General features: G+C 56.5%; 3 protein-coding genes across 3 annotated transcripts; 1 reads left to right on the plus strand and 2 right to left on the minus strand.

The window, feature by feature from the left end:
• The first annotated feature begins 1445 nt into the window (after positions 1 to 1445).
• Positions 1446 to 4476, plus strand: FEN1 (flap structure-specific endonuclease 1). The gene is made up of 2 exons (XM_062494815.1): positions 1446 to 1479; positions 2221 to 4476. Exon 2 carries the CDS (start codon positions 2222 to 2224, stop codon positions 3380 to 3382), a length of 1161 nt encoding a protein of 386 aa, XP_062350799.1. The 5' UTR covers positions 1446 to 1479; position 2221; the 3' UTR covers positions 3383 to 4476.
• A 3268-nt stretch (positions 4477 to 7744) lies between these two features.
• Positions 7745 to 9759, minus strand: LOC134045031 (cobalamin binding intrinsic factor-like). Its single transcript, XM_062494597.1, has 7 exons — positions 9333 to 9759; positions 9031 to 9192; positions 8835 to 8960; positions 8583 to 8749; positions 8090 to 8511; positions 7891 to 8009; positions 7745 to 7806 (listed from the first exon to the last, which is right to left on the minus strand). The coding sequence occupies exons 1-7, from the start codon at positions 9757 to 9759 to the stop codon at positions 7745 to 7747; spliced, it is 1485 nt and encodes a 494-aa protein (XP_062350581.1).
• An 848-nt stretch (positions 9760 to 10607) lies between these two features.
• LOC134045683 (cobalamin binding intrinsic factor-like) lies at positions 10608 to 12598 on the minus strand. Its single transcript, XM_062495572.1, has 9 exons — positions 12511 to 12598; positions 12247 to 12429; positions 12001 to 12144; positions 11784 to 11927; positions 11527 to 11702; positions 11212 to 11446; positions 10971 to 11112; positions 10775 to 10893; positions 10608 to 10703 (listed from the first exon to the last, which is right to left on the minus strand). The coding sequence occupies exons 1-9, from the start codon at positions 12578 to 12580 to the stop codon at positions 10642 to 10644; spliced, it is 1275 nt and encodes a 424-aa protein (XP_062351556.1). The 5' UTR covers positions 12581 to 12598; the 3' UTR covers positions 10608 to 10641.
• Between the last annotated feature and the right edge of the window lie 1876 nt (positions 12599 to 14474).

Below are 14474 nucleotides of genomic sequence, written 5' to 3' on the forward strand. Positions count from 1 at the left end.
CCACAAAGCTCCTAGTTAGGGATGAGAACAGGCACAGCATTCCCAGGAAAAAAAGGTGAGGGGATGCAATGGAAAAGAAGGCTGTGGGATTAAAAGCAGATTTAGGATTTATTTTGCACAGCCTGGCTGCACCAGGACACAAGGTGGCACTGGAACACTTGTGAGCACACACAGCACATAAATCTGGAGTAACACTGGGCATATCCCAAAGTACCTGGATTTTGTGCCAGCATGGAGAAAAGGAGGTTCAGGGGAGACCTTTTCACTCTCTACAACTCCGTGACAGGAGAGTGGAGCCAGGTAGGATTTGGTCTCTGCTCCCAGGAAAAGGGCAGGACAAGAAGGAACAGCATCAAGCTGCACCAGGGGAGGTTTAGGTTGGGCACTAGGAAAAATTCTTTCCTGGAAAGGGTTTTAGAGCACTGGAACAAGATCCAGAGGTGGAGTCCCCATCCCTGGAGGGATTTAAAAGCCTTGTGGTTGTGGCACTTGGGGACACAGATTAGTGGTGGCCTTGGAAATCCTGGAGGAGTGGTTCGACTGGGTGATCCTCGAGGGCTCTTCCAGCCTTAGACTTCCCATAGTTCCATCCAAGCCTTTTGGGAAAAAGCCAGGTTAAAAAAAAAAAAAAAAAGAAAAAAAAAAAAAAAAAAAGACGAACCGGCATTCCCCAGGCAGCTGTGTCACAGAGCCACTTTTATTCACGTGCGGGTCGCTGCCTGTGGCAGACCACACCTGCTACAGGCGTTTTCTCGTTGAAATACAAAAGAAATATAAAAAGAGCTTCTCCGAGTCCCCCATCCAGACCCCCGGGGCGTTCAGACGTAGATCCCGACCCAGAGCAGCAGGAATAGGACACCGAAGCCCATGAAGAGCGAGGCCACCAGCGAGATCAGCAGCTCCTTGTAGATGTCCCGGGTGTACTTGGTGGATGTCACCTCGTATCTGCCAGGCCAGGGGTTAAGGTGATAAAAGCTGCGCAGCAAGGCGAGGGGACCCCCACCCGCTCCCCTGCGCCCGGGAATTAAGGCGATAATCCGGGATTGGGAGGCACAGCAAGGAGGACGGTACCCCCCCCGCCCGCTCAGCCGCGGGGATACACGAAGAACCAGGCGGTGAAGAACATGCCGATGGCCAGCAGCACCACGGTGAGGTGCGGGAACACGGCCGGGTTCACCGGGCTCGTGTATCTGCTCATCGCCTCCAGCTCCTGCGGAGACACGGCGAGTGTTCAGCGGGGTCGGGGCCCAGTGGCAAGCCCCGATCCCCTCATCCCCACACTCACCATGTCGCCGGTCCCTGCTGCGACACGTCGGCTCCGCTCCCGCCGCCGCACGCCCGCCCCCTTCGGCCGCCGGAAGTGGAAGTGAGGGCGGGAACGAGGCGCAGCGAGGGCGAGCCACTTCCCTATTGGCTGGCAGTGGCTCCCGGCAGGCTCCGCGGCGGAGCGCGGGAGAACGGCGGCGCGCGAGCGGCCGGGTAATGGCGGCTGGGGGATAACGGCGGTCTGGGGGGAAACCGGGGCTCCGAGTCGGTAATGGCGGCTGAGGGATAACGGCGGTCTGGGGGGAAACCGGGGCTCCGAGTCGGTAATGGCGGCTGAGGGATAACGGCGGTCTGGGGGGAAACCGGGGCTCCGAGTCGGTAATGGCGGCTGAGGGATAACGGGGGTCTGGGAGGAAACCGGGGCTCCGAGGCGGTAATGGCGGCTGAGGGATAACGGGGGTCTGGGAGGAAACCGGGGCTCTGAGGCAGTAATGGCGGCTGGGGGATAACGGCGGTCTGGGGGGAAACCGGGGCTCTGAGTCGGTAATGGCGGCTGAGGGATAACAGGGAGCTAAGGGGAAACGGGGGCTCTGATGGGGAAGGAAGAGGGGTTGATGGCAGGCCTGGGGAGCTGGGAAATAAGGAGATGAGAATGAGGAGGTGATGGGGTCTAGATGGTTGTAATGGTGGAGATAATGGAATTCTGGGGAGGGGGATTGGGATGGGAGGGGCAGAGGTTGGAAGGGGAGTAATGATGGACCGAGAGGGGTGTGGTGAGGGATAAGGGTGTCTGTCCTGAGGCAGGACTTGGGATAAAGGTTGCCAGTGGAGGCCACAGACCTTGGAGTGATGGTTTGCAGGGGAAGCACTGCCCTTTTTGCTTCCCCCTCCTCATGTGACCCAATGTTCCTCATGCAGAGCCCGCTCCCAATATCCCCTTTTTCCCTTACTCAGGATGGGAATCCATGGCTTGGCCAAGCTTATTGCCGACGTGGCTCCCGGGGCCATCCGGGAGAACGACATCAAGTCCTACTTTGGCCGGAAAGTGGCCATCGACGCCTCCATGAGTATCTACCAGTTCCTGATCGCCGTGCGGCAGGGAGCTGATGTGCTCCAGAATGAGGACGGGGAGACCACCAGCCACCTCATGGGAATGTTCTACCGCACCATCCGCATGGTGGAGAACGGCATCAAGCCAGTGTACGTGTTCGACGGGAAGCCCCCGCAGCTGAAATCCGGGGAGCTGGCCAAGCGCACGGAGCGCCGGGCCGAGGCAGAGAAGCACCTGCAGGAAGCTCAGGAGGCTGGGGAGGAGGAGAACATTGAGAAGTACAGCAAGAGGCTGGTCAAGGTGACCCCGCAGCACACTGAGGAGTGCAAGAAGCTGCTGACGTTGATGGGCATTCCCTACGTGGAGGCACCCGGAGAGGCAGAGGCCAGCTGTGCTACCCTGGTGAAGGCTGGGAAGGTGTACGCCGCCGCCACGGAGGACATGGATTGCCTCACCTTCGGCAGCCCCGTGCTGATGCGGCACCTCACAGCCAGCGAGAACAAGAAACTGCCCATACAGGAGTTCCACCTGAACCGGATCCTGCAGGATCTGCAGCTGACCTGGGAGCAGTTTGTGGACCTGTGCATCCTGCTGGGCTGCGACTACTGTGGCAGCATCCGTGGCATCGGGCCAAAGCGCGCCGTGGAGCTCATCCGGGAGCACAAATCCATTGAGAGGATCGTGCAGCAGCTCGACACCAAGAAGTACCCCCTGCCCGAGAACTGGCTGCACAGGGAGGCCCAGAAGCTTTTCCTGGAGCCCGACGTGATCGATCCTGAGGCCGTGGAGCTGAAGTGGAGCGAGCCGGACGAGGAGCAGCTGGTGCAGTTCATGTGTGGGGAGAAGCAGTTCAACGAGGAGCGCATCCGCAATGGCGTCAGGAGGCTGAGCAAGAGCCGCCAGGGAAGCACCCAGGGGCGGCTCGACGACTTCTTCAAGGTCACCGGATCCATCACCTCGGCCAAGCGCAAGGAGCCGGAGCCCAAGGGAGCGGCCAAGAAGAAAGCCAAGACCAACTCCAAGCCCAGTGGCGGCACGGCCACAAAGACTAAAAAGACAAAATAACCAGATTGGGTGCCCGCAGACCTTTGGGGCTGGCTTTTTTGGGGGGCTTAATAAGGAATTTTAGCCTAATGACAGTTGTGTGTCAGTGCTGCGTGTTAATGCTGGGAAGGAATGGATGAGGCCAGCAGAGTGGAGCAGCCTCTGGGCACAAACACGCCCAGATTTCAGAATTCCATAGCTGAACAGCTGCAGAGCAGATTCAGGAAAAATCAGATTTCAGCCTGATCCCATCCATCCCAGAAGAGGTAGATGCAAGCAGAAACTAGAAAGATAGGAATGGAAGGCAAGATGGAATTGGGAAGGAGGCTTCCAGTAATGAGGTGAAATTCTCCCTTTAACCCAAGAGCGTTCATGAAGGTTTTTCCTTCCCTTTTTGTGGTCACTCTCCTTATTCAAAACCTAGATCTCAATTCCAATAATACTGTGGGTCGCTTTTAGTGCATAATCCAAAGAAAGCTGAGCCCAGGCTGCAGCTGTCCCAGCCTGAAATTTGCTTAGAAATGCTTAAAAAATAAAAATATCCATAAGCTTAGAACTGCAGCGTCTTCAGTCCCTGAATTCCAGAGGCATTTTTCCGTGTTGTACATAATATGCAGGTCCCAGGATGAGAGTGAAAAGTGAAAACGTTTTATTTTATTCTGTATTTTCTATAGATTTTTTGGGTTTTGTTTTTTTTTTTTTTTTTTGCTTGTCAGAGCCACAGCATGGGTTTTGTTTTCAGAATAAAATTTGAACACAAAGGCTGTGTTTCTCTTTCTCCAGAGAAGTGGCTTAAACCGTGGTTCTAAATGAAAATCCAAGTTCTAGTGGGAGTTATGTAACAGCCCAACAAACCAAACGCAGTCTAGAACACAAAGAATTCCAATTTTGAGCTCTTTGGATGCTTTACAGACATCAGAAATCTGTGAGTCTGCTCTTTGCCAGTTTGGAAAATGATACTGGCTTCTTTTGTGGGGAAATTGTATTAAATATTTATTATCCAATAATCTTGCTGAAATTGGGATTTATGTTTCCTTGCTGTGGATTCTCGTGCATGTTTCAATCCATAATCCAGTTATTTTTTTCCAAAGGAGTTTTAAATTAAGTGTACCTCTTTTTTGTTCAACTATCTTCATAGGTACAGCAGTGGTTTTGTGGTGGAGGGAAAAAAATGATTTTAAAATAATAATAATATCTGGAAATAAGTCTGGGAAGTGTACCAGTTCTAAAAGCTGCTTTTCCACCACCCTCTCCTTACCTGGTGCTTCGTGGTATTTCGCTCAATTTTTCCTCCATTTCTCATTCCAAAGAAAGATTCCCACTATTTCTGACACTGATATGATTACAAATGGATTCCAGTTCCACTCTTTATCCTGGGGGCAAGTGCTGTGGCAATCTAGGGACTTCAGACTCAGCAGAGCCAGAGAGGGCACAGGGGATTTGGGTCTCTCAGCTCTGGACAGTCTCCCCATGGGAAGACTGCAGTACTTTTCCACCTCTTAGTTCTAATTCAGTGAATTTTCAACTTCTTCATCCCAATTTTCCAGCTGGCTGGACCATGACCCATGCGTTACCCACAGCATTCCCATCCTGAATCAGAACCCAACATGGGAAGAAAGGAGCCCTGTCCCAGTGGAAAGCAGAATGGTGGGAGCTGTGAGACAGTTTTTGGGGAGACCCCAGATTTATGCAGCTCGAAGAACGCTACTGGAGTGTGCCAGCTACTGCCACGAGCTGCATCCTGAGCCGTGCCAGCCACCTCCCAAGAGCTCCCTTGAAAAGGAGGTGTTCCCGTTCCCGCTGGAGCCTCTTGTCCAGCGCTGCCCGCAGGGTTTTCTCCTGTGCCACTGCTCCACTGTCCTGGGAGCTGTGCAGTGGGCACCAGCGGCTCGGGGACATTTGTTGCTGGGTATGCCTTGCTGGAATGGCTTGGGCTCCCAATTGTGTTCCCAGGCTTTTCCTGGCTGTGGGTATCTGGTGAGTTCTGTGTAGAGCCACGGCTCCAGGGCAGCAGGGAGAAATGTCTGTGTGGGCTCTTCCATCTGGAGTCCAGCAGATCTCATGGAGGCTCTGGCAGGGATGGAGACCTTGGCCATAAATATCCCCGCTGTGGAGATCATCCTTGTCCTTCACAGGCAACTCCAGGGAGCATCCTGAACATGGGACCAGCTGCCTTTGCAGCTGGAGCCTCTTGTCCAGCAGCGTGCGGAGTGTCTGCCCTGATGGCTCCACTGCAGGATCCTGGGAGCCATGGATTGGGCACTGGCGGCTCCAGGACACTTCCTTCTTGGCAGGAACGGGCCAGGTTCCAGTTGGAGCAGCACACAGGTCACAGAGGGTCTGGATGGGAATGGAGGAGCCTTTCTGAGGGATGGACATTCTTGGAAGAGTGGAGGATCTCCACCAGCGTTGGGTTCTGCGGAGGACTGAGCCTTTTCCAGTGGCAGGTATTTTCTGATGGATCTGGGGTCTTGTCTGGTGCCGACTCCTGGAGAGCCGGGGGCTCCCAGAGGAGCTGGAGGAGGCACAGCAGGGCAGGTGGCCTCGCTCCAGCAGCTGCTCCAGGTCCTTCCACGACAGCTGCCACATCCCCGAGTCCCGCGGGAAGGACACCCCGGGCCACAGCGGCGTCACCAGGTCCTGCAGCTCCCGGGCCGCCGTGGCACAGGGGGTGCAGCCGGGGCCGCAGCCGCAGGGGATGTACAGGGGGCTCCCGGGGGCAGCCGGGCCCTGCCGAGGGCTCTCCTCAGCCGGGGCCCAACCGGGAGCCCCCGGGGCCGCTCGGCTGCGCCGGGAACCCCTGGCCCGGCTCCGGAGGCGCTTCCGGGCCTTCCAAATGCGGGTGGCCAGCAGGGTGGCTGTGCTGGCCACCAGCACGACAAGCGTGGGGAGCAGGAAACCCATGGCTCCGTCCATGTCCCATTGTGGCCGTAGTTGGAGCCAGGGGGTGGAGGCACGTGTCCTGCAGAGACACCGTGCTGACGTCACAGCGCTGCAGGTGCGACACCTGTGTGACATCACAGCCCCAGAGCACCGTAGGGCTGAGGGGCTCCATGTGGGCACTGGTGGCCCTCTGGAGCAGAACAGATGGAAAGATTCTCAGCCAAGTAGGACGCAGTGATGAGGAGGAGGATGGTCTCACCTCCTGGCTGACAGAGCCAACCAGGGACATGGATTGTTCCATGGGACACTGCAGAGTGCTAGAGGAGGAAAAGCTCTCAGCAACCACCAAACCCATCTCTGTGTTATCCACAGCATGCCCATCCTGAATCCAAACCCAGGGATGTGCTACACACTGCAAAGAAAATTAACTCTGTGAATCCTACTAAAAGCAAACAACCAAACCCCTGAGGCAGAGCAGCAGAAGTGTTTTCTGTGGAGCGTGTTGGTGATGGAGAACTGCCCCAAGATAGAATTTAGCAAAGGACAGGGGCAGACTGGATATCGGTGACATCCCACATGGCACAGGGCCGGAATGTCATCTCCATTGGAGCACCTGATATCCTACACCAGTTGTGGCACTGCTGCACAATGCCATCTTCTCTGTGTGGTCACAGATGGTCCTGGAGGGTGGCACCATTATCATGGGTTGAGCATGGGCTGCTCCTGTCTGACTGGTTTGATGTCTGGGATAAGACCAAGAGTACTGGAGATGATGGAAGGTGGTGGATGCTGGTTTTGGGCTGTTAGGAAGAGTTTGGATCCCATCCCCCCCAGCTCCCGGAGACAGTGTCTATGGAATCGTGGAATGGTTTGGGTGGGAAGGGTCCAGCTGGGAGCAGGTGTAGGCTGAAGGTATGGCTGGGCAAGGCCCAGTGGGAGTAGGGAATGGGGCTGGCTGGAGAGCAGCTGGGACCCAGTTGGGAGGTGCTGGTGACTCCTGGCCAGAGATGGAGTCACAAAATCGGGACTGGAATCAGCTGCAACCCCCCCCCCCCCTCACACACACACACACACACACACACACACCACTCCCTGGGGATTTCCGGGGGGAATGCAACTGGTGGCCTGAGGCAGCTGCTAATTGGGATTGTAATAATCAAATGGAGATAATTGCATCTGATTAATGCCATGAGAACTTGTGTGGGGATCACAGGGAAGCACAGGAATGTGGCCAGAGGAAGAAACCCATGGCCACTGGGGAAAGGCTTTGTTGGTGTCCAGGGGGGAATTGACTCCGTGGAGTTTGGGTGAGGCTGTGCTTGTGTGTGGTGCTGGGGAAGAGAAGGAGAGGAGCTGAGTTCATGGAATTAAGCAGGAAGGAAGACAGAAGGGCTGTGAGCTGTGTTTTCTCCCAGGGACACACACGCACACAGACACACAGGGACATGCTGGAATGGCACTTTATTACGCCATGGCAGGGTCCAGGGTGTCTTGATGGCATCAGTAGGTGCTGAAGATGGCCTGGATGTGCTCCCAGTTTTTTGGCTTGTAGGTTCCAACCCCTGTGGCACAAGGATGAGTGAGGCTGGGACATGGAGACCCCCAAGCACAGTCCCTTGTGCCCCACACCCCTGCCAAGTGCCCACCTTCCTGGAGGGGACTCCAGCAGCTGAAGAACTGCCAGTAGGTTCTTTCAGTTTCATTCCCAGCCAGCCCATGGATGGAGGTCACAAAGGGACCCAGGTTTGTCTCCTTTATCGTGAAGCTGCCAGCAAAGGGAGTGGTCTCAGAGCTGGGTGGGCTGATGCAAATCCCTCCCCTTCTCTCCCAGCCTCTGTCTCTCACCAGAAGATGTCGGGTTTCTCATCCCTTGCCACCTCCATCACCCGGAGCAGCTTGGAGTTATCTGGTACACACACCGAGGTGGAGTAGTGGAAGTAATTCTTCAGTGTGTTGGTGATGGAGAACTGCACCGTGATGGCAGCTGTGGGTGGGCACCCCCACGTGTCATCCCCACGGGCCTGGTTCCAGGTTGGAACCCCGATTGTCCCCAGCTTTGGGGACAGGAGCAACTGTTGGCTCGGGGCCATTCCATTGGTGGCAGCACAGCCCCAGCTACCTGTGTTCAGGTAGGACTTGCCCATGAGGGGAGGCAGCACCTGGGCTATGGCCATGGGCTGCTGGTAGTCGTGGCTGTAGACCATGCTGAAGGCCTGGGCACGGTCCCACTTCCGAGGGGCATAAAACTCACCCGAGGTCTCCAGAGCCTGTGGAGGAGATGGAAGGTGGCACAAGCAGCCTGGGAGAGGAACTGTGACCCCACAGCCCCTCTTCATACCTGCAGGGCCAGCCCCATGCTGTAGATATTCCCGATCATGCCATTCCTCCTCTCTTGCTCATCCAGGAAATCGTTGGTCTCTGCCTTTAGTGCTTCATGTATCAGATCCTGCTTGTCTGTGTGGTTGTAGGCGCAAACCAGCGCCAGTACTGCCATGGCCCGGGTGTCTGTGGGATCCTGGTGTCACTGCCAGCACCCTGGAGACACCTCTGGGAGTGGAGGGGACATGGAGGGGCTGGAGGGTTCCCTTACCCACAATGAGGGAGCTCCCAGAGTTCAGCAGCTCCTCAGCCACAGCCTCGACTGCATCTTGGATGTCGTATTCCTTCACCAGGCACAGGGCCAGGATGTCCAGGCTCTCACTGTACCAGGTGATCACTGCAAGGCAAAGAGGAGTGAGCTCATGGGGTGCAGCCAGGGGGACACCCCCGAGTCCCCCCAGTCCTGCCCTCATGTCCCTGTGTACCATTTTTGCTGATCTCCTCATTCATTTTCTGCTTCAGGATGGGGATCAGGTTGACGGTCTTCCCCATGGCATGGACATGCCGAGGGTCCTGGCAGGAGGAGAGGAGGGCGAGGACATGCAGAGCCACCTGTCCTGAGGACATGTCTGTGGGGACAAGAGGACAGAGTGGTGGGATGGAATGTGGCATCCTGAAAGCTGGCGGTGCCAAGCCCACAGCACGGGGTCAGCTGGGATCAGATGCAACCCCTTCTCTGCCCTGGGTTCTCCTCCTGTCCCTTCCCCACCTGTCTGGGCTCTCTCCACTGCCTCCTTCTTTATCTCATGTAGCAGCCAGCTGTGGACGTGGCCATGGGTGGCTCCAGCCAGGTTCATGGCCAGCAGGATGCTGGGGTTCGGTGGTTTGTCAAACTCAACGGATTTCTTCATGCGGTGCAGCAGCTTCTGGAGCAGGTGGTGGTGGGTGACTGCAGCCTGGCACACCTGTGCCACTGAGGGCAGGTCACCAGGAGCACTGTGCATCATCCACTCGTCCCCCTGCAGTGTCACCGGTCTGTTGGCACTGCCACTGCAGGAGTGACACTCAACACAGCCCTGCGTGACCATGGCACTGGTCAGGGCCAGCAGGGCCCCGATGCTGTAAGCCATGCTGGGCATCCTCTGTCCTCTGGAGAGCTGATCCACTCTGGGCAGCAGAGTCCCGTGGACACTCATCTCTCCAGCTGTGCCTCCTGCTTTTATCTGCTCCTGGTGCCATCCTGAGGTCACTTGCCCGCCCACTCCTGCTGTGGCACAGTCACCATGGGTTGAGCATGGGCTGCTCCTGTCTGACTGGTTTGATGTCTGGGATAAGACCAAGAGTACTGGAGATGATGGAAGGTGGTGGATGCTGGTTTTGGGCTGTTAGGAAGAGTTTGGATCCCATCCCCCCCAGCTCCCGGAGACAGTGTCTATGGAATCGTGGAATGGTTTGGGTGGGAAGGGTCCAGCTGGGAGCAGGTGTAGGCTGAAGGTATGGCTGGGCAAGGCCCAGTGGGAGTAGGGAATGGGGCTGGCTGGAGAGCAGCTGGGACCCAGTTGGGAGGTGCTGGTGACCCCTGGCCAGAGATGGAGTCACAAAATCGGGACTGGAATCAGCTGCAACCCCCCCCCCCCCTCACACACACACACACACACACACACCACTCCCTGGGGATTTCCGGGGGGAATGCAACTGGTGGCCTGAGGCAGCTGCTAATTGGGATTGTAATAATCAAATGGAGATAATTGCATCTGATTAATGCCATGAGAACTTGTGTGGGGATCACAGGGAAGCACAGGAATGTGGCCAGAGGAAGAAACCCATGGCCACTGGGGAAAGGCTTTGTTGGTGTCCAGGGGGGAATTGACTCCGTGGAGTTTGGGTGAGGCTGTGCTTGTGTGTGGTGCTGGGGAAGAGAAGGAGAGGAGCTGAGTTCATGGAATTAAGCAGGAAGGAAGACAGAAGGGCTGTGAGCTGTGTTTTCTCCCAGGGACACACACGCACACAGACACACAGGGACATGCTGGAATGGCACTTTATTACGCCATGGCAGGGTCCAGGGTGTCTTGATGGCATCAGTAGGTGCTGAAGATGGCCTGGATGTGCTCCCCATCGTGTGGTTTGTAGGTTCCGACCCCTGTGGCACAGGGATGAGTGAGGCTGGGACATGGAGATCCCCCCAGCCCCATCCCTGGGCCCCTGCCCCACCTTCCTCGAGAGCATTCCCAGCACTGAGGAACTGCCAGTACGTCCTGTCATCCTTGCTGCCAGCCAGCCCGTGGATGGAGGTCACATAGGGACCCCAGGATGTCTGCTCTGTCTGGAAACTGTGGGAGAGTTGAGGGAGCTCACTCCTGGATGGGGAAATGCCAAATCCCATCTCCAAAGGCACCCTGGCTCTCACCTGAAGGTTTGGGGGTTCTCTTCTGCTGCTACCTCCATCACCCGGAGCAGAGTGGAGCCACTTGGGACTGTCACTGTGGTGGAGTAGTGGAAGTGTTTTCCCTGGAGCTTGTTGGTGATGGAGTAATGCACCTGGATGGAGGCTGTGCAGGGAGAGAGCAGCAGGGTGGGCACCTGGCACACCCCCAGCAGGCACATAATCCCGGAAGGGTCTGGGGGGACTCCAGGTGGGATCAGTGTACCTCTGGGAATGCCACGTGTCCCCAGCTTTGGGGACAGGGGCAACTGTCGGCTTGGGAACATATCCTTGGTGGCAGCACAGTCCAGGCCAGCCACATCCAGGTAGGACCTGCCCACCAGGGCTGGCAGCACCTGGGCCATGGCCATGGGCTGTTGGTAGTCGGCGTACACCACGGAGAAGGCTTGGGCACAGTCCCACTTCCGTGGGGCGTAAAACTTCCTTGTGGCCTCCAGCGCCTGTGGAGCAGGTGGGAATGACACAGCTGGGAATGGGACAAGGTGGCCATGATGCCACACTCCCCTGGCACCTCCCCTACCTGCAGGGCCAGCCCCATGCTGTAGATGTTCCCAATCATGCCATTCCTTTTCTCCTGCTCATCCAGGAAGCTGTTGCTCACTGTCCAAAGTGCCTGCTGGAGCAGTTGCTGCACGTCCTGGAGCTCCACGTAGTTGTAGACGCAGCTCAGCGCCAGTGCCACCATGGCCCGCGTGTCTGTGGGATGATCCTGGAGTCACCGCCAAGGCTCGGGATAGTCCCCAGGAATGGGAATGTGGGAGCAGAGGGGTTCCTTACCCACGGAGAGGTGTCTCTCAGGGCTCAGCAGCTGCTTGGCCAGGGCCACCGATGGTCCTTGAGCGCCGCCTGCCTCAGCCAGGCACAGGGCCAGGGTGTCCAGGGCCAAGCTGTACAGGGTAGTGTTGGGAACCCCCTCGGCCTCTGAAAGCAAAGAGTGGCAAGATAACAGGGTGTGGGGACAGTGACACCCCCAGGCCCCCAGATTCCAACAAACCCAGTTTGGCCATCTCCTCATCTGTTTTCTGCTGCAGGACACGGATCAGGTCGAGTGTCTGCTCCAGGGCATGGACATGCTGGGGATCCTGGCAGGAGGAGAGGAGGGCAAGGACGTGCAGAGCCACTTGTCCCGAGGTCATGTCTGTGGGGACAGGAGGACAGCCGGGCTGGGCACCCAAAGAACAGGCAGAAACCTGGTCCCCCAAGAGCTGGTGCCTTCCCTCCTTTCCTTCCTCCTTCCTACCTTTCTGGGCTCTCCTCACTGCCTCCTCCTTGATCTCCTGGAGCAGCCACTTGTGGATGGGACCATCGCTGTCCCCCCCGGCCAGGTTCATGGCCAGCAGGACACTGGGATTCGCTGCCTCCTCAAAATTTACAGATCCCTCCAAGCGCTGGAGCAGCTGGGAGACCATGTCCTGCGGGGCCACTGGAAGGAGAGTGGAGGTCACCGGGGTCCCGTGTCCCATCCGTGGTCTCTTCTGTTTCTCTGTGGGTGGCTGACACTCACCACAGCCCTCGGTGGCCGTGCAGCCCACCAGGGCCAGCAGGACCCCGATGCCCAAAGCTGTGCCAAACATCCTCCTGGAGCCAGCTGACCCACTCAGGGTGGAAGAGTCCTGTGGGAATTTGGCTCTCTGGGCGTCCTCTCCGCTTTTAGCTGTTCCCAGTGTCCTTCTCCAGTCACCTGCCCTCCCACAGCCACTCTGGCTTATCTGTGTATCCAGCGGGGGAGGAGGGGCAGTGATTTTCCATTTGGGATCGCTGGGGACCACTTGGATCATTTCAGTATCCATGAGGCTTGGATGTTGTATGGGATTCATCCCAGTATGTCCCAGAAGGAAACACCTCAGTCTTCCACCCAAGGTCCTGGAAGCCTGAGGATCTCCATTTGCTGGCTGGGTATTCTCCAGCTGTATCCTGCTTGGACTTTTCCAGAAAACTCCAGCCCTGATAATCTAACTTCAGTACCAAGAAAAATGGTGGAGAAGGTCATGCTGGACCCTGCTGGGAAAGCAATTCAAGGACAATGCCTGCATCAGGCACAGGCAGCTCAGGATAACAGAGAGAAATTCCTGTCGAACTGGTTTCTTATCCTGCTGCCGTAAGGTCACCCAGCCAGAGGTGATGGGAAGGCAGAGCCTGTTCATTTTCTGGGATTGCAGTAGGAGTTTTGGCCCTGTCCCTCTCAGAATCCTTCTGGAGGCGTCCAGCTGTGAGGTGAGCAGGGACAGGGTGTGCTGGCTGCTGTGCTGGATTTAACTGGGATGGGGAACGTTTCCTTTACTGGATTTGGATTGAGGATGGAAATGCTGCAGATTACACACGGGTGGTTTGGTGATTGCTGAGCGGGGCTTGCCCTCCTGAGGCACTTTGCAGTGTCCCATGAGACAATCCAGGATGAGGCAGTATCCTCAGGGACATTTTCTGTGACGTGGAGCAGCCACTGGCCTGTGGGACAGGAGCTTTTTGGGGCTGCCCTGCCCTTCCTTGACTTTCCCCCCATTTTTTGTGGATATCTATGTGGAAAAGGCTTTCTGGAAGCATCAAGCTGCTGGCCAGGGAGGGCACCTGGACTCGTTTTGTGCCTTCTTTGGGCAGGGAGGAAAAACGGGGTGGTAGGAGAGGGTGTCCGAGTGAGATCCCCCAAAAAAGGGAAGTTATAGCCCCCAAAGGCCTGAAAATTCATGAGGGGTTTGTGTATAAAACACTGAGAACTGCAAATATTCCCATTTTTTGTACATTCTGAGAAATTTTAATGCATTTAAAAACTGATTCAGAAATAAACCCCTGTATCTATAGACTGTAAGGAATTCTGATTACGGAGCTAGGGGGTTTGAAAATATAAACATGTTTCTTTATCCGGGGCCAAGGCCGGGGCTGCTCCCGGAGGGAAACGCCGCAGCCCCCGGAGCACGGGGAGCAGCGGGGAACGGGGACAGCTCCGATGGGGAATGGGGACAGCTCCGATGGGGAGTGGGGACAGCTCCGATGGGGAGTGGGGAGTCGTTCTGGGGAGGATTCTGCAGGGGCCAAACACGAACATTTTGGGGTAAAATCTGAATTAATGTGCAGAAGAGAGAACGCACAGTTCGGGGTAAGAATGGTGATGGGCGCTCCCCGGAGGGACCAGCTCGGGCTGGCTCTGTGTCACCGGCAATAATTTGCTTTATGGAACGAGACACCCGAGACTGCCGCGGGAATGCAGGGCTGGAGCCGGGAAGGAAACCTGCTCTGACTGCGGGAATGGGAGCGGGGGGTGACTGGAGCCGCCGCCGTGAAGGTGAAGTGCGAGGATGTGCAGCGAGACGTGGACACACGGATTGTAGGATCACCGGTCTCCGTACAAAGGGTTCTGTGGAACGAGCGTATAACGAGAGATGCATAAAAATCCCTCCCTCGCCATCCTTCTCCCAAACCCGCTGTGTTTTCCGGCTCCCGGGGGAAGAGTTTGGGTCTGGACGAGAATTCCCT

This window comes from Cinclus cinclus, chromosome 6 (assembly GCF_963662255.1).
Source record: "Cinclus cinclus chromosome 6, bCinCin1.1, whole genome shotgun sequence".
Taxonomy (NCBI): domain Eukaryota; kingdom Metazoa; phylum Chordata; class Aves; order Passeriformes; family Cinclidae; genus Cinclus; species Cinclus cinclus.